The 23270-nt window shown below is 37.4% G+C and overlaps 1 protein-coding gene across 2 annotated transcripts in view; it reads left to right on the forward strand.

Annotated features, from left to right (window-relative positions):
- NME7 (NME/NM23 family member 7) overlaps positions 1–23270 on the forward strand; it is a 263827-nt gene that overhangs the window by 39494 nt on the left and 201063 nt on the right. For both annotated transcript variants that reach the window (XM_060091294.1, XM_060091295.1), the window contains 5 exons: positions 1331–1438; positions 2178–2344; positions 10655–10765; positions 15126–15176; positions 16496–16703. In XM_060091294.1, coding sequence (XP_059947277.1) covers positions 1331–1438; positions 2178–2344; positions 10655–10765; positions 15126–15176; positions 16496–16703 — 645 coding nt within the window. The remainder of the gene's footprint in view (positions 1–1330; positions 1439–2177; positions 2345–10654; positions 10766–15125; positions 15177–16495; positions 16704–23270) is intronic.

Below are 23270 nucleotides of genomic sequence, written 5' to 3' on the forward strand. Positions count from 1 at the left end.
AGTCAAGGAAAGAGGGCCATTCTTTGACTTAACGTGTTCATTGTATGCACCTCACAGATCTTCAACTAGAGGGAGCTGAAATGATCAAAGGGCCTCAGCTCCTGTGCTCTGGAATCTACTGCTGCTTTTGTGCTTAGGGCATGCTTCCCAAGGGCTGCTCCCAGCCCGTGACTGAGAGGAGCAGGGATACTAAAGCAGGCCTGTCCCTGGAAGTCAGAGAACTCTTTGAGGGCTAACTGGCTTGCGCACTGCCCAGTGGTCTTTTTTTTTTTTTTAACATCTTTATTAGAGTATAATTGCTTTACAATGGTGTGTTAGTTTCTGCTTTATAACAAAGTGAATCAGCTATACATATACATATATCCCCATATCTCCTCCCTCTTGCGTCTCCCTCCCTCCCTCCCTCCCTATCCCACCCCTCTAGGTGGTCACAAAGCACCGAGCTGATCTCCCTGTGCCTTGTGGCTGCTTCCTACTAGCTAGCTATTTTACATTTGGTAGTAGAGGTCTTGCTGAACCTTCCTTAGTCTGTAGAGCAGTCCAGAAGGATTCCACCCAGTCTTCCTTCACTCTCTCCTTCACTCAGGGTCAGATTTATATTGTGGTCTGTCAGCCTTCCCTGGATCCCTCCCTATTTTCTTTTGTAGGAATTTCCTGTACAGAATTTCTCTTACAGAATAGAATTTTTGCATGTTTAATCCTGTCTTGGCATCGTGTCTGCTTCTCCGGGGACCTAGACTAACACATTCTCCCATTATTTCTATAAAAAAATACTATCATGTGAAATTACTAAGGAGAGTAAAGATGCTTACTATAATCTGAATGACAACAATAATCTAATACTGCTGGAGTCTTAAATTTAGAACAGTTATGTTCTAAATGTAATTGAGAGCTAGCCACTCAGAAATTTTTTCTCATACTAATTTTTTTTCTTTTTTTTTCTCATACTAGTTTATTGATTATCCACTTATATGTAAACTTGCTTTCAGAAGGACTGAATTATCACAGTAGTCAGATCAGGAGCTCATGTTCTAAAAAAAGTATCAATGTATCCAGGATGATTGGATGGCTGTGAAGTATTAAGCAGTTCATAAGTCATCTTTGAGATATCTAAGGATGTTTAATAAGAAGTTAGAAGGAAATATGTATGAAGGTATGTGGATAACTGGCATACTGTTGAAAAGCAGAATTATTCAATACAATAAGTAATAACAAATTTCTTCATCACAAATATTTGGTAATTCTATCAATTTGTATGATTTTTACAAGAGTGCTTATATTTTATTTTATATATTTTATAGTGTTAAAATTCTTCTATCCTTCTTTACAGAATCATAGTGAAAGATTCGTTTTCATTGCAGAGTGGTATGATCCAAATGCTTCACTATTTCGACGTTATGAGCTTTTATTTTACCCAGGGGATGGATCTGTTGAAATGGTAAATGAGCCTTTTTTTGCTTTAAAGTTGGCAAATGGAGTGAAGGTGGGATCTAGAGGGGAATAGGATTGCCTTTTTTATAGTTGCTTTTAAAAATACATTCTTTTTATTTTGGGAATTTTAAAATTTTTGGTATTATAATTCCAATACAAGAAGATACCTTGTGTCTTTACTTTTAATAGAAATTATTTTTTTGGTTAGAAAACTGAAGTGGGATTATTTATGCTTTGGATTAAGTGATAGTCAGTAAGTGGCTATAGATAAAGTTTATCATGCTCATAAATATGTCACCATTGTTGAATGCTGTTATCACTACAAAAAGTCAAATTGAAGAAGACTGAGCTAAAAGAGTCCTGCTTGTTTCTTTGTGTCCCTTTGTTGAGGACTCCTTTTGCAGGTGGACCTATTTGGTATTGGGATTTTGTGTCAGCAAGAAAGCAGAAATTTGGAATTTCTCTGGGATTTCATAGGCACTAATTTGCTGCAGTGATTTGGAAATAAACAAATCTTTCTATCCAGGGTTTTTTAAAGTATTAAATTTGTAATTTTTATGTTATTACTAGAGTAGACTAGGAAATACATAAGTTATGAAAGAAATTATGATTTGTACTTATAGCAAAAATGAAACAGAATGTAACATGTTTAATATAGCAAAATTAATAACTATTTCTAGTTTTATAATAAGGTTAACATTACCTACTGATAATTATTTGTTTTATTGTATTGTTTTTGGTTCCAGCATGATGTAAAGAATCATCGCACCTTTTTAAAGCGGACCAAATATGAAGACCTTCACTTGGAAGATTTATTTATAGGCAACAAAGTGAATGTCTTTTCTCGACAGCTGGTCCTACTTGACTATGGGGATCAATATACAGCTCGGCAACTGGGCAGTAGGAAAGAAAAGTAAGAAAGCAAGTATATAATCTTTTTAAAATTCTTAGAACATTATGTATGTCTTGATACGGAATTCTAACTTCTTATTTCTATCTTTTGTTTTTACAGTATAGATATTTTTCAGTGATCCAATTCAGTATTATGACATTTTTAGAATTTTGTGGAGCAGATTCTGTGATTTGCTCTTCACTCAGGGAACAAAGTGATGCTCATAGTCTTAGGCAATGATTATTTTCCAGAGGAAAAAATGCAAACCTTTTATACACCCTCATCATTCTTCTAACTGGGAACTGAAAATTTAAGTCTTCGTGTACTGCATAAAGATGGTTTATGGGGGAGAAGTAGTGATTGCCAGAAGCTCAAAGGAAACTCAGAGGAAAGTAAAGCTATTTCTTGTAGAAGAGTAGGGAAGGCTTTGTGAAGGTATTTGACAGGATCATGAGAGATGGATTGAATTTTTACCCCATTGGATCAAGTTGGAGGAATGCTGGTCAGAGGAATGAGTATGAGTAAAAATACAACAGAATGTTATACACTAGGCAGAACTCATTGTTCTTCATGACTGGCTTGGTGGTTAAAATTTTTTTTTAATTTAAGTAGTAAAATAGACTGATTAGGATGGTAGCAATAGGTATGAAGAGGAAGGAAGGAAAGTGATTAACCAAAGTACGGTAATAGTAGTAATGATAAGCATTAATACCTGTTAGCTATTTTTATAAAAGGTATTGTGTTAAAATGATTTGTAGGCATCATTTATTTAAGCCCCACAACAACCTAATACACAAGCTAATAATATTATTATTAGCTCCACTCTGCAGATGGAGAAGTTGAGGCTTAGTGATGTTAGGTAACTTGCTGAAGGTCACAGAGTAGAGGCAGGATTAAAGCCCAGCATCTGTCTGAATCAAGAATAGGAGGATTTAATCACAGGAGAATGGATAGGACCTGCAAAATGATTGTCTTCATTCTGTCTCAGTTCATTTTTATGTCTCCTGTGGCACCTAGCACATCTCCTCATACATTACAAGCACCTTGTCTGTGTTAGATGAATGAATTGTTGAATAACAATTTAAAATTTATTATCTACTCTTTCCTTTTCTTCATTTCCTCCCTGTTTTCAAATGATGACCTTTGATCTAGTTGACAAAGGTGTTTTTGTCTAGATTGTTTGGAATATATATTGTCTACTTTTGAGTTTTATTCACAGACGTAATAGATATCTGATAAATATTGACTGATCAATTGAAGACAGGATATGTGAGTATTTTGAAAAGAAAAAAATATACAAAAACATTGTGATACAAAGAAACTTAATCTGTCTTGGGATCACAACTGCATCTCTAAAGGCCATGGTGGTGATGCCTCAAGCAGTGCATTATTCACAGGGGATAACTTTGTTGAATGAATGAGCTTATGTTGTTGAAAATAGTCAGTTGTGTTTGGAGGCAGAGCTCCCCGCTGGCTGCTTCCCTGCCTTCTTCCCTCCCTCCCATTGCATGTGGCTCTTCCTGTGAAGCGGAGAAACTGCAGTATGGTGCCTTCTGTGTGTCTCTCTGGTCTTCTCTCTGCACTGTTTGTCGTAGCTACGTTTGTCATTCTGACTTTCCCTCAGTTTTGATTTAGAGGAGAGACAGAACAAGTTGCAGTTGTAGCTGAAAATTAGGCTAGCCAGAAAACATAATACTAAAATGGCATTGTAATTTTCAACCTCTACATTTATGAGTTTGCAGCTTTCTGAGTCTAGCATGAGCTATATTTGAAATGGAATGTTAATTCTTTGGTCATCTTTCTTGGCTCTGGTTTCTGTGGCTTATATTATATTGTGCTGACTTGGGGGATTCTTTGGATTTGTGGAGTGATTGTTGCAGTAATGAAAAATAGGGATCACTGGTGGAAATTAAGGCTATATGTATAAAAAGCCCCCCAAACTATTTAATTCTATAGGAAAAAATATCTGTCAAACTATATTTTGAGGTTTGCCACCCAAATAATAGCTGGTTGGGCTTCCCTGGTGGTGCAGTGGTTGAGAGTCCGCCTGCCGATGCAGGGGACATGGGTTCGTGCCCCGGTCCGGGAAGATCCCACATGCTGCGGAGCTGCTGGGCCCGTGAGCCATGGCCACTGAGCCTGCGCGTCCGGAGCCTGTGCTCCGCAACGGGAGAGGCCACGACAGTGAGAGGCCCGCGTACCGCAAAAAAAAAAAAAAAAAATAGCTGGTTATCTACCTAATACCTGAGTCCCCCCCATAGTAATATCCTTTCTGTGACTTCTTTACAAGCCCTTTATAATTCTGGAGGTTCTTTGATGCTCAGTGTGGTATTAGTACACAGGTGGTGATGAATCAGTGAGGTGGTGAATGACTCATAAAAAAGGAAAACCAAAGATTCCCAGGACAACTCTGAACTAGGAAAAAAAAAAAAAGAATGTTAGACAAATAGGAATCTCATTGTTATGAGATCTACTGATAAAAGTCTATGGGATTAAGGAAACACCAACCACAATTCCTTTATTTACAAGTAATAAATATTTATAGCTTAATTTTTGAGCACATGCTATATGCCAACCACTGTGGTAGGCATCTCAGTTCAAGACTAATTCAAGTTTTCATTTAAACTAGCAAAAATAAGTGAATTAGGGAGACAGGGTTGATAGTATGACCCAATCAAAATAAAATAATAATAGCTGTAACAATTATAATTAATATATATATTAATTGATTTGTCTACAGTGAATGTTGTTGATTCCATTTTACAGAACACAGCCATAGTCACACAACTACAAAGTAAAGGGCAACAAGTAAATCTTGTTGTGTTTGACTTTAAAACTCATTCTCTTTTTATTAAAACCTCTAATTAATATATTGGTAAATACTATTGAATGAACTGATTTAAAAATAGGAGGAACAGAAGAATGTGAAGACAGATTTTACATATTTGGGCTTTATAAATATAATTAATTAAAATATGTGCAATATTCTATTTTTACTGACTTCAATTGTTTCACCATTTTCTCTTCTGAGTCTCTCCTAACTGCAAGTGGGTTAAATCCAGCAACCATTTGGGTGATTTAAATAAACTTCTTCAGAATTCAAGAGTTTTAAAAATATATTGTTTCATTTAAATGACCAAAGAAGTAGGCATATGGAGAAATACATGCATGTCTGTCATGGTCCCATGGAAATAGCTTCTATGTAATAATTATAACTTAGACTAGTTCTCAGTTTTATATAGTGTCAAGGATAATTTATGAACTAATTACATCCCTATTATATTTATCATACTCAACTGTTTTCTTTCTGGAGTAAAGCCTGTAGTGAGAGGGAGGAGTAAAGCTGATCTTCATGGTGCCCGTCTGCTAATATTGAGGCACTTATCAAGTTAATTCTATATAATTCAATTTAGCTAACAAACTAGCCTCAGCTTCCTAATTCCCATTAACTGTAGAAATCTGACATTCGATTTACATTTCTATTCTCTTTTTCAAAAATCTCTGTATTGAGGTATAATAGACAAACAAAAAGCTATAAATCTTTAATACATACAATTTTGTGAGTTTGGAGCTAAGTATATACCCATGAAACCATTACCACAATCAAGGATATAAATTTATCTATTACCTCCAAAATTTTCATCCCACCCCCTTATTATTTTTTATATTGATTTTTCTTTTGTGGTAAGGGAACTTAATGAAAGATCTACTCTCTTAGCTAATTTTAATCTATTCTTCTTATAAAGCTCCTCAAATCAAATGGATAAATGTTATCAGTTGTCAATGAGTCATAGTATTGGATTTAAAAACCTTTTTTCTTTAAAAATATTTTTTCTTTTTTTTAGCGTATTCAATTTTAATTTTAGACGGTAATAAATTGATGCTTTATGGCTTTACTATTCAGATGTAAAGACATCATACAGGCTTTTTGTCATCTCTTGAGTTCAGTTAGTCTCCATTCTCCCTTCCGAATATTAACTGATGGAGCACTGACGGAGGCGCCAGATGCAAATCAAAGTAAAGTGCTGGTTGAGGCTGTCTAGTATAAGCCAGCTCTGAGAACGGTTGAGTTTTATTCCTACTTCTCCACCCCACCCCCTGCCCTCCTTCCCAGTCTGGACCTTGGGGCCTGTCTGAGGGAGAGATACCTTTAGAGCAAACCCTGAAAGCACACTTGCCCATCCAGTGTGGGAGACAGAGTACCAGAGAGAGGTAGGTTTCCATGCAGGCGCTGGTCTCTGCCTCTGCTGTGCTAACCAGATGGAAGCAGGAGAAGAACTAGAGACTGTGTCCTGCATGAGGGCTTGCAGGTCTGAGAGAGAAGAGGCAGGGCCGCATACAGCCAGAAACCCTTAAATGTGGCCATATGTGGAGGAGCAAATGAAGGGGGAGGAGAGAGGAAGCGCTCTCCTGGGAATGGAGTAGAAGTCACTTTACCCACGAGGAGCAAAGGTACACATGTTCTCATTGTTCCTGGAGTTTTATTTCTTTAAGCCAATCAGCCTAACAATTTTAAGTAGACCAAGACTACTTCTCAGGGGAGAAGACCAGACAATTACTGGTATTAGATCAGTTCTTTTCTTACCTTTGGGAAACTACTCCCTCAATACGAATTACTGTTACTTTACATATCCTCCTAGGTGGTGGTGAGCAGTTGAGTCTTGGCTGCAAAAAGGCGCTGAAATGCATTCAAGTAAGACTTTAGTTCAATTACCAAGGCCTTGCTAAAAATTCACCCCCCTGCAGCCAATCTTTATCTCATCTTTACTTACCTATGGTCTCATTGTCCGAGATGGCTTACTCATGCAGGCAAAAAACTGAATGTCCAAAACAACAATGAAACTATATAAGTTGGAAGAGAGAACATTGGAGCTAAAGTGTTCTAAAGTCTTTCTAAAGGGTCAAGATACAATTTTAAGAATTTTAAGTTAAATAAGTATGAAAAAGTCTCACAGCTAGCTAGTAGAAAAATAGTATATAAACTCCAAACCAATAGAGAGTACAGTAGGCAGAATCATGGCTGCTCAAAGATGTCCATGTTCAAATCTCTGGAACCTGTGAATATGTTACTGTATGGTTAGGCCATTCAAGATGGCTGTTCTCTTGCTCTCTGTAGATCCCCCGATTGACTAGTCCCTGCTTCACTCACATGACTATCCAATTCTCTTAATTGTAAGGGCTGTTAATTAGCCCCTGGTTAATTGGCTTCACTCACATGACTATCCAATTCTCTTAATTGTAAGGGGGTTAATTAGCCCCGGTAACTGATGAGCTCACCTGACATCAATTCCCCCCTTTAAATGGTAGCCTCCCTCTGTCCTGAGTAGCCAAGACTGCTGCTACAGCCTGCCTGCAGTCTGCTGCACACCATGGGGTGTTGCTCCAGGACCTTGCTTCAGACATGTAAGTTCCTCCATCAGTTAAACCATTGAGGTCTCTTTTGCTGCTCTCCGGGCTCTTTCTTCTGTCTCGAGGCTGGGCATCTACAAGGCTTGCAGGCCTGCGGGTGCAGCCCAGCAGTTACCTTACATGGCAAAGAGACTTTGCAGATTTAAGATTACAGGCCTTGAGATGGGGAAATTATTCTGCATCATTCCTGTGGGTGCGATCTAATCACAGGACTCCATAAAACCAGAGAACCTTTCTGGTTGCAGAGAACCAGAGAGATGCCAGTGTGAGAAGCACCCAGTCTCCATTGCTAGATTTGAAGGTGGAAGGAGACCACAGCCAAGGAATGGGTGACCTTAGCCATCTTTCTCAAGAATGGATTTGATTGATAATGTATTTTTGGTTGATATCTTTTTGTCATTGCTTTACTTTTAGCCTTGTTAAGTTATATTGTAGATATATCTCTTGTAAACAGCATGCAGTTCTTTAAAAAAAAATCAGTCTGGGGCTTCCCTGGTGGCGCAGTGGTTGAGAGTCCACCTGCCGATGCAGGGGACACGGGTTCGTGCCCCGGTCCGGGAAGATCCCACATGCCACGTTACGGCTGGGCCTGTGAGCCATGGCCGCTGAGCCTGTGTGTCCGGAGCCTGTGCTCCACAATGGGAGAGACGGGAGAGGCCGCAACAGTGAGAGGCCCGCATACCGCAAAAAAAAAAAAAAAAAAAGAATCAGTCTGAAAACTTCTATATTTTCACTGGTAAGACTAGTACATGTACATTTACATATGTTGTATTAGTATTTTTGTACATATTTCGACTATTTTACTGCTTTCCTGCTTTTCTATTTTTTTCTTCTTGCCGTTTGTTGAGGTGTTTTTCCTCTCCAGGTTTTTTTCTCTGTAGTCTTTTATTGAAGACATAACAAATTACCACAGTCAGCTGCTTAAACAATACAAATTTATTATATATCAGGAGTCCAACACAGATTTCATCAGGCTAAAATCAAGGTGTTGGTAGGGAAGGCTACATTTCTTTGTGGAGGCTTTAGGGGAGAATCCATCTCCCTGCCTGTTCCAGCTCTTGAGGCCTCAAGGAAAGAGAAGCCTGGCTATCTCAACCGACCCACTAGCCAAATGCAGCAGTATGACCCATCCCAGGTGAAACCACTCCCCAGCCAACCTATATGATCTTGAGAAGTTGTCTGTAGTTTTAAGCCACTACATTTTGGGGTGGTTTGTTATGCAGCAACAGATAACAGCGGCACTATTAATATATTTTTGTGGCCCTTTACTTTCTTTGTGTGCTATCTTCACTTTTAAATAATACATATGATTCCTAAAGCCTATCTTATTTTCCCTCCAAAATGCATTTTAACTATTATCTACTGAACAATTAAGCAGTGAAGACGTGACAGAGGAACTTGCTTAGAGTAATTAATCACAGTAATCAACGCTTTGTCTCCTGTAGGCACTTAAAGAGAAAATGAAACTGCATTTTTTTTCACATTGCTTCTTGTTCACTGCCGATGTGTTTTATATTTTCTTTAAGAGCTTTGGTTCTTGAAGACGTTTCCAGAGTTTAGCATAAACAATCATGGGTTAGTTTGGCTTTATAATATTTTAAACAATGTGAGCTAAAAAAGTGACGAGTTTTAACTGTATCTTTGAAGCCATATAAAATGCTAGAAGTGACTCACTTGCTTCAAAATAAAAAGTCCATTTATTACAAGCCCTATCAGACTAAAATGAACAACTTTTGTTATTTAAAAATTTTAAAAGCCAGCCATAAGTTATATCCAGTTGTAAGTAAGGATATTTGTACCATTATATCCTTAGCTAAGTTTGTCTCATTGGTGAATGGTGCGGCCTCTCCCGTCGCGGAGCACAGGCTCCGGACGCGCAGGCTCAGCGGCCATGGCTCACGGGCCCAGCCGCTCCGCGGCATGTGGGATCTTCCCGGACCGGGGCACAAACCCGCGTCCCCTGCATCGGCGGGCGGACTCTCAACCACTGCGCCACCAGGGAAGCCCAACAGCAATTTTTTATCTTATTTTGTGTGCCAGATAAACTGAATTACTCCAACTAATCTGATTTTACCTTGCGTTTGCAAATGTTAGTCTTGAGGATTTGTGATTATGCTCCGTTTTGCTAATATTAATAGCAACATTATTTGTGGTGTGGTGTGGAAGGAGCACAGACCCAAGAGTCGTGTGAGCTGGGTGTTCCGTCCTGAGGATGCCACAGACCAGCTGTGTGATCTTTGGAGAGTTACCTCTCTGGGCCTTGTTTCCTTGTTAGTAAAATGAGGAAATTCAGGTGATCTCCATCTCTAAAAATCCATTAATTCTGTGGCTTCAGAGGGGAGAACGCATAGCTCTGATGTATCCTCTAAGAGGAAAGTGTGATTTTAAAAGTTAGCAGGGTGTTCGCTAGCCATATGCATCTTCAGGTAAGAAGACATTTAGTTCTTTTTATATCATTCATGCTGTGAATAAAGTGTTAATAGAAGAATTTATATTATTTCCAAATCAGTGCTGAACTGACTGCATGGCATACACATGTTAAAGTCTAAGAGACCAAAAATCAAACTAATATGTTTAATGCAACTCTTTAGAGAATTGTTTTCTTTTACAAAGCGTATGCTAAGAAATAGAAATCTGAAACACCTGTGTTTTATAATGTGGACATATTTAAAATGAGTCGTAACTTTTTTCCTTCTAAGCTTTTATTATTTTTCTAGATTGGGTACCTAATTTTTATTTCCTTGTGAAAAAATAGTAAACTTCCATTGTATACATTTTTAAGAGACCATTGATACACTTGTGTTTACAATTCACTTTGATGTTTGATCTAGGATTTTTAAGGAAATTACCACTGCTTGGGAATTATAAGTAAAAACTGCCAAAGTATTTTTATCTTTAAATTTATTCTTTATTTCTTTATAGAACATTAGCCCTGATTAAACCAGATGCAGTATCAAAAGCAGGAGAAATAATTGAAATCATAAGCAAAGCTGGATTTACTCTAACCAAACTCAAAATGATGACACTTTCAAGGTAAATTTTTTGAGCATTTTCAGTTATGTAATGTCTGGTTCCTTTTTTCAAAAAAAAAATCATCTATCTTTCATGTCATTGTTTAAAATCTTCCACAGAATGACAAAGAATAGTATAGTAATCTTATTCGAATGAGGAAATGGAAGACAACAGGTAATCAGATGCGTAAAGGATGATTGAACTCTCAGCAAATAGGAGTTGTCAGGTTATACTATTAACTATTTATTAGACATGAACTCTTCATTGTCTTTCATAACCCCATCTGCTTTTATAACACCAGTGTTTCATAGTTGTAATCTCTTCTTTTATACAGTGTAACACATTGTATAAAAATTAGAGAAGAAATTAATTAGATTATTTCTATTTGACAAGGGAATGTTACTGTTGAGGTTTTCAAAAGTCATGTGTTTGGAAATGTTTTAGTTCCTTCCAATATATATAATTGGCAGATATGCCTATTTACTGCTCTGAAAAGCAAGCCATTCTATCTGACCAGATATTTTCTAAGTTATTTAATGAAAATAAGACTTAGTGTTACGGGCTTCCCTGGTGGCGCAGTGGTTGAGAGTCCGCCTGCTGATGCAGGGGACACGGGTTCGTGCCCCGGTCCGGGAAGATCCCACATGCCACGGATTGGCTGGGCCCGTGAGCCATGGCTGCTGAGCCTGCGCGTCTGGAGCCTGTGCTCCGCAACGGGAGAGGCCACAACAGTGAGAGGCCCGCGTGCCGCAAAAAAAAAAAAAAAAAAAAAAAAGATCTAGTGTTAGGTAGGGACATTCATGTAGCTGTTAGGCAGGGCTGGACCCAGCAGTTTTCTTAGGTTACTTCACTGATTTGTGTGTGTTTGCTTAGGTGTCTTCTCACTGATGTTCCTGGCTCTTTAACCCATGGGACGGTTGCTTTTTTGTCTCTGTGAGGACAGGGACAATGGAGAGCAGTAGATAGTGTAGCTTTGATAAGTCTGATCCCTAGAAACCTTAACAAAACATCCTCATTTTTACCCCAGTAATGACATAATTTGAATTTTTCCCCTATGTAAGATCTCCCAGTTTACATATATTCTAGAAAGGCAGGCGTCTTCTATTTCAGAGCACAGAGTCTAGAGCCAGATTGCTTGTAACTGCACCGCTTACTAGGTTGTGACTCTGAACAACTTACCTCTGTGCTTCAGTTTCTTCATCTGCAAAATGGAGGTTATAACATCACCTGTATCATAAAGTTGTTATGAGGGTTATGTGAGTTTAATAAAAGTAAAGTGCTTTGAAAAACCGTGGCACATAGTAGGTGTATATAGGTGTTAGCTATTAGTGGTAGTAGTGTAGTACTAGTGATATCCCTATTATTTAGTAGAAACCGAGGTCATGATCCTTTATGAGCATAGTTACATTTGTCCCATTTCTGTCTGTATCGAGAATGCTTGGCCTCACAGCAGGCTATGGGACTGAATTCTGGAGAGATGACTTTGAATAATTTTAGTGAGATTAAGACTTGTTTATGTCTCTGTACTTCCAGTGTTTGATAATTTGGTGTCAAACTTTCCACAATAAAGTTGCCCAAGAAAACTTAACAGCTTTTTAAATTGTTTATAGCACCTCATACATCTCTATTAATATTACTGTCAAGTCTTGGATTTTACCCAGTTTAAAAGCTAATAAGTTAATCTGTTACTCTCTCAGGGATGCTAGCAGAAGATGTGAGACTTCTGAGTCAGAGACAGAGGGCTTGAGTATGGTTCAGTGAGCAGCATGAACATCATGTTTCTGTTGGTTCCCTTTGCTTTCATGTCCTGTGGGAATAATATGATATGGGCCCGGGGGTGGATGTTGTATACACAGTTGATTGCATCACCTCTGAGGAGCGTTGAACTTTTAGGTTACCCACTGTTTCATTAACGAGCAGTAAACAAGCCTTCTCTTTGTACTGAAGAGACATGACCTCATCCCTCAAAGTTGCTCATTATAAACATAACTCCAAGAAATGGCTAGGATAAAGAGTAGCTGGGGCCTTGCATTCTTGGCATACCCAATAAGACATGTTAGGAGTGCCAGAGACCCATGGAGGAGTATCTCCCAATGCTTAAATCTTTTCTAAACTTATTTGCTCAAATGTCAGTTCCTCCCTCATGACAGTATCTGAAAGGCAGAAGCTGAGTTCCATCTGACTTTGTACTTCTAGTTCTTAGATCAGTGCCTGATTCAAAGTAGGCACTAAGTAAGTATTTCATAAAAGAATTAACAGGGGCCTCCCTGGTGGCGCAGTGGTTGAGAGTCCGCCTGCCGATGCAGGGGACACGGGTTCGTGCCCCGATCCCGGAGGATCCCACATGCCGCGGAGCGGCTGGGCCCGCGAGCCATGGCCGCGGAGCCTGTGTGTCCGGAGCCTGCGCTCCGCAACGGGAGAGGCCACAGCAGTGAGAGGCCCGCGTACCGCAAAAAAAAAAAAAAAAAAAAAAAAAAAAAAAAAGAATTAACAGATCTTTGTGACAATGGTGAGTTTCTTTATAAAAACACAACAAAACAAAACATAACAAAATAACAAGAAAAAGACTTCTCTAGGTGGTGATGCACTTGTTAATCTTTCTCTCCATCTAAACTTTTTAAGGGAGGAATTAAATAAGAATGATGAGAAAAAAATTCATGAACTCTTATCTTGGTTTCAGTTATAGATTTTCAGTGTAAATATCTATGGGGTTGGTGACATATTAGAAGAAAGCAATTAAGATACTTCCAGTAATTAATATTTTTCTTTTCACTGATATTAAACATTATGATTTTTCTTAGTAGTTCAGTTGTGTTGAAGTTTAGAATTGGTCATATTAGTAGTCTCGCTGCCAGCTCTTGTAAAATACTCCCCACTTGAGGTTTTTTAGACACTCAGTTTTACCTCATTTTAGGCTGCAATACAGAATATCCAAATCATTTTTATGAATTCTTTTCCTTACCCTCTAGACTTTTTTTTTTTCTGAAGTTGGTAATAGTAAGGTCATAAGCAATCAGAGATTTGGGTTCAAATCTCCCTGTCCTTCTTCCCTTACCAGGACTTTGACCTGGACAAGTTATGTAATCATGCTGAACTTCATTATTTTCAAATGTAAAATGAAGATGATCATACCTATTCAGTATATTGTTACTTCATTATTTTCAAACGTAAAATGAAGATGAGCATACCTATTTCAGTATATTGTTACTTCATTATTTTCAAATGTAAAATGAAGATGATCATACCTATTTCAATATATTATTATGAGGAATAATAAAATTTAATGTTGGGCATATAATAGCCTGTAGAAAAATGAGTTTTCTTCCCCTTCCATTTCTTGGGATGAATTTCATTTTCTGTACTTGCATAGTATACTTTCATAATCTTTTCATGGCCAAAGAGAATATTTTAGTACACTTGGTTTGAATAAAAGTATATCCTGATATGGCTTATTAAGTAAATTCATTTTGTAATGGGCCTATAAGATCTTAAAGCATTGCATACTAAATTACCAAGCCTGAAAGGTTAATCTTTTGTTAGGGGATACTTTAATTTGCTATTTTAAAAAGTTGATGTTGACATATATTTGTCATATACTATGAATTCAGTTTAAAGCCTTTGAGAAAACTGTACAAGTTTGAGACACTTGGTTTGATTAACCGAAAAGTCTAAATAACTTTTAAAATCAGTGTAAAAGTCCGTTATCCTTTCATTGTCTCTATAGTTGTGGGACTATAAATTTAAAAGTAAATCCTGATTGCCCTTAATAAATTCAGATTTCTGAATATCTCCATATTATCCATTTTTGGGGGGATATAAGTTCAAGATTTCGTTTTTAATACATTAAAAACCTATAAGAATACACTGATATGCGTAATTTGTCAAGCAGTTTTTAAAAACACAAGTATATAGTCTTTCTTTTAGAGCGATCTAAGGAAGAAAACAATAACTATTAAATTAAAATTCTAGCCTAACCTCTCAGGTTTAAAGCCTGTAGAAGGAGGTAACAAATTTTGAATTTGAAGATGGCTTTGCATTTTTTGATGTAAATTATTTGAACTTTAAAGAACAAATAATTTTTATTGGTCCTATGTTAAACTTTGGTTTTAGAACGTTAAAGATGCTAGTGAAAAGGACGATAGTAGATTTGAACATGAGTAATAAAGTAAATATTGCCTCTTCTGTTCATTTTAATTTTACATCTTAGCATAGATATCCATACTAGCAAAAATTTGAAAAGAGGGGAGATTTGAGCAGAATACTTGGTGAAAAGTCCTTAACTCACATACAGATCACATAGAGAATTTCATATTTTATTAATGTAAGTTAAAATAATTTCCTTACATAATTCTTAACTATTGTCATTTTGATTATTTTATAGGAAAGAAGCAACAGATTTTCATATAGATCATCAGTCAAGGCCCTTTTTAAAGTAGGTACTGAAATTGGGGCTCGTGGGATATAATGGAGGATATCGTGGAAAACTAAAGAGTTATAACTTTACAATTCAAAAATTTGTTACATGAGAATAATTTGTCAAAAAGTCCTTAGCAACATTTTGCAACTGCAGAGAGCTTTGTTTCTAAGAATTGTTTTTTTCTCTCCTTTTATTAGTTGAAAATTCTCTTATCATTAAATAAACATATTAAACTTTAATCAGAAGCAAATAAAATGTTTTGTTTAAATCATAAGGAGCATAGCTTTCTTTTTAGATTTCAGTAGATTAAAAATAGAGAGATAATTACATTTTATGTTGAATATTTGTTGTGTTTTAAACTCTTATTTTAGCATTCTCGATGTATATAAAACATTGTTCTAAGAACCTTTGTATGTTAACTAAGTTGTTTGATATATGTTTTGTTCTTTGAAATATAGCAACAAATATGTTAGAAACTGAAACTATGTTCTAAACATTTGGGTTGTATTTAAAGTTAAGTGAATATTTTACACCTCATATTGCTATTGACAAAGGAGGAATACTTACTTTGCTAATAAAGAAGGATTAGCCAAGCTGCTGCAATAGAAATGCTATTTGGTGTCCTGTACAGAATAGTGCCTTATTAAAGAAAATTTTTACATAAGAAAATCATTATGGTATAGATTATTTTAAACCAAGCATTATAAAAATGTTCTCAAACCTTGTGTAGAATAAGCATCTACAATTGTCTTGGAAATTATTCTTTGTTATAGTCTTTGTATGTGTTTATAGCATTACAGCTTCTAGTGTAATGTATTATATGTCACTAGACCAACTCAATGCTTATTGACTGAAAATTCATTGTCATTCTTTGAATTCTAATAGATCTACACAAAAATAATTAAGTAAATTCTTACTGCAAATATATTACAATACATCACTCATCACTTTCTCTACTGCAATTTCATTTGACTGCAGTGGTAAACCACGTGAAAATAAAAAGATTCTTCTGTACCTTTCAGAGCAATGCAGAAAGCATAGATCAAAAATATGCATTTTAAGTTAATGAAATAGTCTTAGTTCAATGAAAGATTGATATTTCTGCTAATAGTAATTGACAACACTAGTGATTTATAGACACTTGGGCCACTGTAAGGCACTCAATTTATGAAAATTTTATCTTGCCTATGTAAAGTTCACTATGTCCAGTAGTTCTGAGATCATGCTCATGAGTATGTGTTGAAATACTCAAATTGTAATATATCCTTGTTGTTAAGAGAGGTACCTAGGTTGATAGAAAAATGAAGCAAATCAATCTTTCACCTGTTTCACAGTGAGCTGATCCAGTTTATCACCAGTGGTCCTATAATTGCTATGGAGATTTTAAGAGATGATGCTATATGTGAATGGAAAAGACTTCTTGGACCTGCAAACTCTGGACTGGCCTGTACAGATGCTCCTGGAAGCATTAGAGCCCTCTTTGGAACAGATGGCATAAGAAATGCAGCTCATGGCCCTGATTCTTTCGCTTGTGCTGCCAGAGTAAGGTGTTTTTAAACTACTTCAATTCTGTTTTGGTTTTGTTAAATGTTTGATGTCAGAGTAAAGCATTTTGTCACTGCTGACTTAGGGTGGATTTATACAGGTGGTCTAGCAGTAGAGAAAACCTTTGACCTTTTGCCTAGGATTAACAGTGTTTCAGTGATATGTCTCCTTTGAGAACTGGTAACCTGCTCATGGTCAGAATAAGTTTTCTCCAATGAAAATACTTATTGTCCCATTTTGTTCCAAAGATTTAAATTACTGAGGCTCATCAGTGTGTGACTTATTCATCTAAGAATACCAGTTTATGGAAAGTGAATATTCAAAAAGAAGACATCATTTGATACATTCTTTCTTTGACTGAGACTTGACACCATGTTTTCAAGCTTAACATCCTTTTCTTTTCCTATATATAGCTAGTGTTTATGAAAAAGTTTTCCTACTCCTTATTTTAAATCCGTATAAATAAGGTATTATTACACTGGGTTTATACTGATGTTGAATTAATGAAGTGCAAGTTAATTCTTAGCATTGTGAGAAGTTTCTTAGCTAATTTAAGATGGTTTTTAGTCTGGTCATATTTGTAATGGAATAATATTAGAGTTTTATGATACAGTTGACCCTTGAACAACGTGGGGGTTAGGGATTCCAAACCACTGCACAGTCGAAAATCTGCCTGTAATTTATAGTACTCCCTCCGCAGCCACATTTCCTCCCTATCCAAGTTTCCTTGGCATCCAATCACAGATCATGTAGTACTGTACTATTTACTGTTGAAAAAAATCTGCATATAAGTCGACCAGTGAACTGTTCAAACTTGTGTTGTTCAAGGGTCAACTGCTAGTTGATATATATTTTTTCTTCTCCTTACAACTCTGTCCATAAATCCTTTTGGCCTTTCTTTCAAATTAGACCTTGAGTTTGATCACTGTGGTCTAAATCACTGTTATATTTTATCGACTATTGCAAAAAGCTTCCTAATTCTTCTTTACCTTCTTCTCTTACACTCAATTTATGAAAAATTTACCTTTCCCAGGTAAAATTAACTATGTCCAAGTGATCTTTTAAAAATAAATCAGATTAACAATTCAGCTATTAAACTCTAGTGAACTTTTGTCTCTTATAAAATCTAAGTATTATAGCATGCAAAGCTCTACCTGATCTGGTCCCTGTCAATTTCTATAACATCATCTACAACCAGTCTCTCCCTTACTCACTCTGTCTCAGGTATTCTGACCATCTTGCTATTTTTAGAATAGCATATTGCCACCTGGCTTATTTAGTTAACAGCAGAGAATGAGCTGATGAGGTCACAAGTAATCAGGGAGATATCACATGGTTTGAAGACCACGATAGCACAAGACTTTTGTCTTCTTCTCTGAGGAAAGTGGAGAGCTGTTGCAGGGATTTGAACAGAGGACCGACAAGCTTGACTTGCCGTTTAAAAAATATCGCTCTGGCTGCTGCATTGAGAATAGACTGTAGAGGGCAAGAGTAGCAACAGGAGCCCAGTTAAGAGGATATTGCAAATAATTCAGAGAGATGATGGCTTGGACCAGGGTAGTAGCAATGAGTGGAGTACTTAGATGTATTTAAAAATATATTTTAGTGGTTGAAGGTCAAATGATCAAAATTTCCTTCCAGGTTGAATGTATAGTATGAGAAAAAGAGAGATGTCTAGGATTACTCCAAAGTTCTTGGACTGACCAACTGAAAGGATAAAATTGACATAAACTGAAATAAGGAAGGCTATGGCTAGAGTCAGTATGGATGGAAAATAAGAGGCTACACTTTGGACACTGAAAACTTAACATATGTGTTAGTTATCCAAGTAGAGAGATTGAAGAAAAAACTGAATATGTGAGTTTGGGGGAGAGGTCTGGAAACCATGTGAAACTGGTTGAGATTACCAAGGAGAGTGTAGCTAGAGAAGGAAAGAGAACAGAGCTGGAAACTTTATGTCCTGGTAAAGGGTTAAAGAGGAGAAAGAAGCAAAGGAGGTAAAGGAGGAGCCTTTAGTGAGGTAGAAGGAAAAAATTCAGAGATAGTTGTGCCCTGGAGCCAAGTGAAGAAAATATTCTATGGGGAGAGAATGATCAGTAGTGTCAAATGAGGCAGATGTATCAAGTAAGAAGGGGAATTGAAAATTAGATTTTGCAATGCATAGGTCATTGGTAAACTTGGTAAGATCAATGTTGATGGAGAGTTGGAGGCAAAGCCCTGCTTGGAGTGGATTTAAAAGAAAATTGGAGGGCTTCCCTGGTGGCGCAGTGGTTGAGAGTCCGCCTGCCGATGCAGGGGATACGGGTTCGTGCCCCGGTCTGGGAGGATCCCACATGCCGCGGAGAGGCTGGGCCCGTGAGCCATGGCCGCTGGGCCTGTGCGTCCGGAGCCTGTGCTCCGCAATGGGGGAGGCCACAACAGTGAGAGGCCCACGTACAGCAAAAAAAAAAAAAAAAAAAAAAGAAAAGAAAATTGGAGGACAGGAATTCTAGACAGTGAATCTAGACAACTCTTTTGGGGCAGTTTTTGTTGCAGAGGTGAGCAGAGAAATGAGGTGGTAGCTATGAGGAAAAGCAGGGTCAAATTTTTTTTAAGATGAGAATTACGGATGTGAAAAATTGATGATTGGGGAAAAGGGGGAAACTTACTGTAGCAGTGTCATTGATTAGGTGAGAGGGAATGGAAATTAGAGACCAGATTGACTGCACAGTGGTGCGTAGGTACTTGTCTTTAGCAGCAAATGGGAAGGCAGAGTATGTGGGTTTTGATGCTGATTCTTATTGCCTCAGTTTTCTCAATAGGAAAGTAGGAAGCAAGGTCAAAAACAGCTAAACAGCTAAAAGTGAGGATGAGAGAGAAGGTGTTGGTTGGTTAAAAGAGAGAGGATGTGAAATAATCATCTGAAAGACTAGGCAAAGGAAGAGATTAGGGAAATACGGTATGATTGCTATACTGAATGAATGGCTCACCTGAAGTTCATGGTCATGAACTATGAGTGTGGATGTTCTCCAGCCATGTTCAGTTGCATGAGTGTAGGTGCAGAGTAGGTGAAGGGTTGCTTTAGCCATGGCTGCGGTTTTGTGAAGCAAGTATGATAGGAGGGTTGTGGTTGTCAAAGGTATATGCAAGAGTGATTATAGTCCCTGACCTTTGATCTTATTTGTAGACATTTACTATAAATGTAGTATTATTTTCAATTGTTAAATGCCAATCAGATATTGTAAGATATTATAAAAATGATTGCATAAATAATTAATGAAGGAAATTATTGGGGGCTGAACTGAAAAGTCATTGATACGTTCCTCCTATTTCCCCCATGACCATCTCACCCCATCCCTTTCTCTGTTCTTGATTTTCACCAGTTCATTTAATAAATTTGAGCACAAATGTACCTGTCAGATTTTAGATAACTTAGGCTCTGTATGTATTTATACATTAGACGATTCCACCATGGAGTTCCATGAGGGCAGGGGTTTTTTTTTTTCTGTTTTGTTTTGATTATTAGAATCTGCCTGCTACATAATAAATGCTCAGTAAATACTTATCAGGAGAATTCATTCATCCAATAAATTGGTCATTAAGCTCCCTAGCTACTTTCTGTTAGTAAAAAATATTTTTTCAAAGTTTTTTTTAAAGAAAAACCTTTGATATAATATAAATAAAATGGGAAAAGTGTCAGCATATCACTTTGGTATTTTTCTCGAGATGCTTTACCTTACAGATATTCTTTGCCTTTTACCATACCATGAACCTTGACTCTAAGTCCAGCTATACCATATCTTTATCGGATAGTGATATAGGTTGTACATTTATTTCAATAATACATTGATGCTGAAAATAAGTGGATTTAGAAATGCAAGGGAAGTTTGTTTTTTTTTTTTTTTTTTGTGGTACGCAGGCCTCTCACTGCTGTGGCCTCTCCCGTTGTGGAGCACAGGCTCTGGACGCACAGGCTCAGTGGCCATGGCTCACGGGCCTAGCCGCTCCGTGGCATGTGGGATCTTCCCGGACTGGGGCACGAACCCATGTCCCCTGCATCGGCAGGCAGACTCTCAACCACTGTGCCACCAGGGAAGCCCGCAAGGGAAGTTTTATACATTAACATGGTAAAGCTAGACTCATCTTAAGTATATATATTTGTGTGTTTTGATGCATGCACACACGTAATGCATGTGCTAAGCTTGGTAGAAAAATTCCTACCTGCAGATACAGTTTGCAGAATGACTTTTCCCCACGTTTTTTTTGTAGTGGAGGACCTTCTACAACTTTAGCTACCATAATCCTTCCTTCAAAGAAGTGTCTTAAACATATTTGTTTCTGTTTTGCTCACTTAAATTTTCTCAGCTATTTCTGACATTCACCTCAGAAATACCCCATTATTTGTATGAACCCGTTAGGTTATACATATTCTTGATGTTTGTCTTGGGAAGAGTGAGTATTGTGGACATTATGTTAGCTGACTAGCTATCAAGGAGAAATACTGCAGCTGGAACATGTAGCATACATGAGGAAGCAAGGACCATAGATATTGACAAAAGATTGAAAAACACTATACAAGCAGTCCCAAATAACCTCTTTTTTTTTTTTTTTTTTTTTTTTTTTTTTTTTTTTTTTTTTTTTTTGCGGTATGCGGGCCTCTCACTGTTGTGGCCTCCCCCGTTGCGGAGCACAGGCTCCGGACGCGCAGGCTCAGCGGCCATGGCTCACGGGCCCAGCCGCTCCGCGGCATATGGGATCCTCCCAGACCGGGGCACGAACCCGTATCCCCTGCATCGGCAGGCGGACTCTCAACCACTTGCGCCACCAGGGAGGCCCCCAAATAACCTCTTTTTGACCTTGAATTCCTATCAGTTACTATGTAATCTTTTTATCCTTCTTTCCCAGATTTCACCAAAGCCTAGACTATACTCACTGTTTTCAGTTGCCTTTGACTACATTGAGAGCAGTCATTACAATTTGGCTTCATCCTTTCATTCCACTGAAATCATTTTGGCTAAGATAACCCATATCCTCTTAATTATAAAATCCAAGGAAAAATTTTCATTTCTTATTTTACTGTATCTACTGTGTTTTACTGCAACATTTAACAGGTTTGAACACTTTCTCCTTTTTGAAATGTTCCACAATATTTTAATTCTGTGATATCTCACTATCCTTTTTTGCTTTATATTTAGCAGATCACAATCTATGTCTTATTAACTGGCATTTTTTCCCTTCACCTATCCTTTGGTAGTGTTGGTGTTGTACAGGCTTTGTTCCCTGGTCTACTACTATTATTGCTCTCAGTCTCCTGGTCTGTAATATGAGGTAATAGTTATAAGTACATCATAGTGTTCTTCTAAGGATTAAGTGAAATTATTTAAGTGCTTGGCATAGTGCTTGGAATGTGGTATTTAATAGATGTTATCTATTGATATTATTATTGTTTCATTTTCATGGTGCTTCCCAAATATATATGTTATACTGCATATAATATCAATATATAAAAATCATTAGTATTCTTGATATACTTGAAATAACCAATTAGAAATATGATTTTAAAAGATTCCCATTCTTTTTTTCTTTTTTTAAACTTTTTATTATAGTTGCTGTACAATGTTGTGTTAGTTTCTACTGTACAGCAAAGTGAATCAGCTATATGTATACATATATCTCCTATGTTTTGGATTTCCTTCCCACTTAGGTCACCACAGAGCATTGAGTAGAGTTCCCTGTGCTATACAGTAGGTTCTCATTAGTTATCTATTTCATACAGAGTTAAAAGATTTCCACTCAATGGTGAAAAACTATATGACACCTAAGATGAACCTAACAAAAGATGTGGGAGATCTTTTTTAAGAAAACTATAAATTTTATTTTAGGTAGTAAGAAAAGAAATAAATGAACATATATACATGTTCATGGATGGGAAGATTCAGTATCATAAAGATGTCAGTTCTTTCCAAGTTGATCTATAAGTTCAGTGCAATTCCAGTCAAAATCCTAGCAAAGTTTTTCATTGAAACTTTAAAAAAAACCTCATGTGAAAGAAGCAAAACAGGTCCTGAACCAAGATGGTGGAGTAGAAGGACGTGTTCTCACTCCCTCTTGTGAGAACACCAGAATCACAACTAGCTGCTGGACAGTCATCGAGAGGAAGACACTGGAACTCACCAAAAAAGATACCCCACATCCAAAGACAAAGGAGAAGCCACAGTAAGACAGTAGGAGAGGTGCAATCACAGTAAAATCAAATCCAGTAACTGCTGGGTGGGTGACTCACAGACTGGAGAAAACTTATACCACAGAAGTCCACCCACTCAAGTGAAGGTTCTGAGCCCCATGTCAGGCTTCCCAATCTGGGGCTCTGGCAATGGGAGGAGGAATTCCTAGAGAATCAGACTTTGAAGGTTAGTGGGATTTGATGGCAGAACTTTGACAGGACTGGGGGAAACAGAGACTCCACTCTTGGAGGGCATACACACAGTAGTGTGCACATCGGGACCCAGGGGAAGGAGCAGTGACCCCAGGGGAGACTGAACTAGACCTACCTGCTAGTGTTGGAGGGTCTCCTGCAGAGGCAGG

This window comes from Mesoplodon densirostris, chromosome 2 (assembly GCF_025265405.1).
Source record: "Mesoplodon densirostris isolate mMesDen1 chromosome 2, mMesDen1 primary haplotype, whole genome shotgun sequence".
NCBI lineage: Eukaryota > Metazoa > Chordata > Mammalia > Artiodactyla > Ziphiidae > Mesoplodon > Mesoplodon densirostris.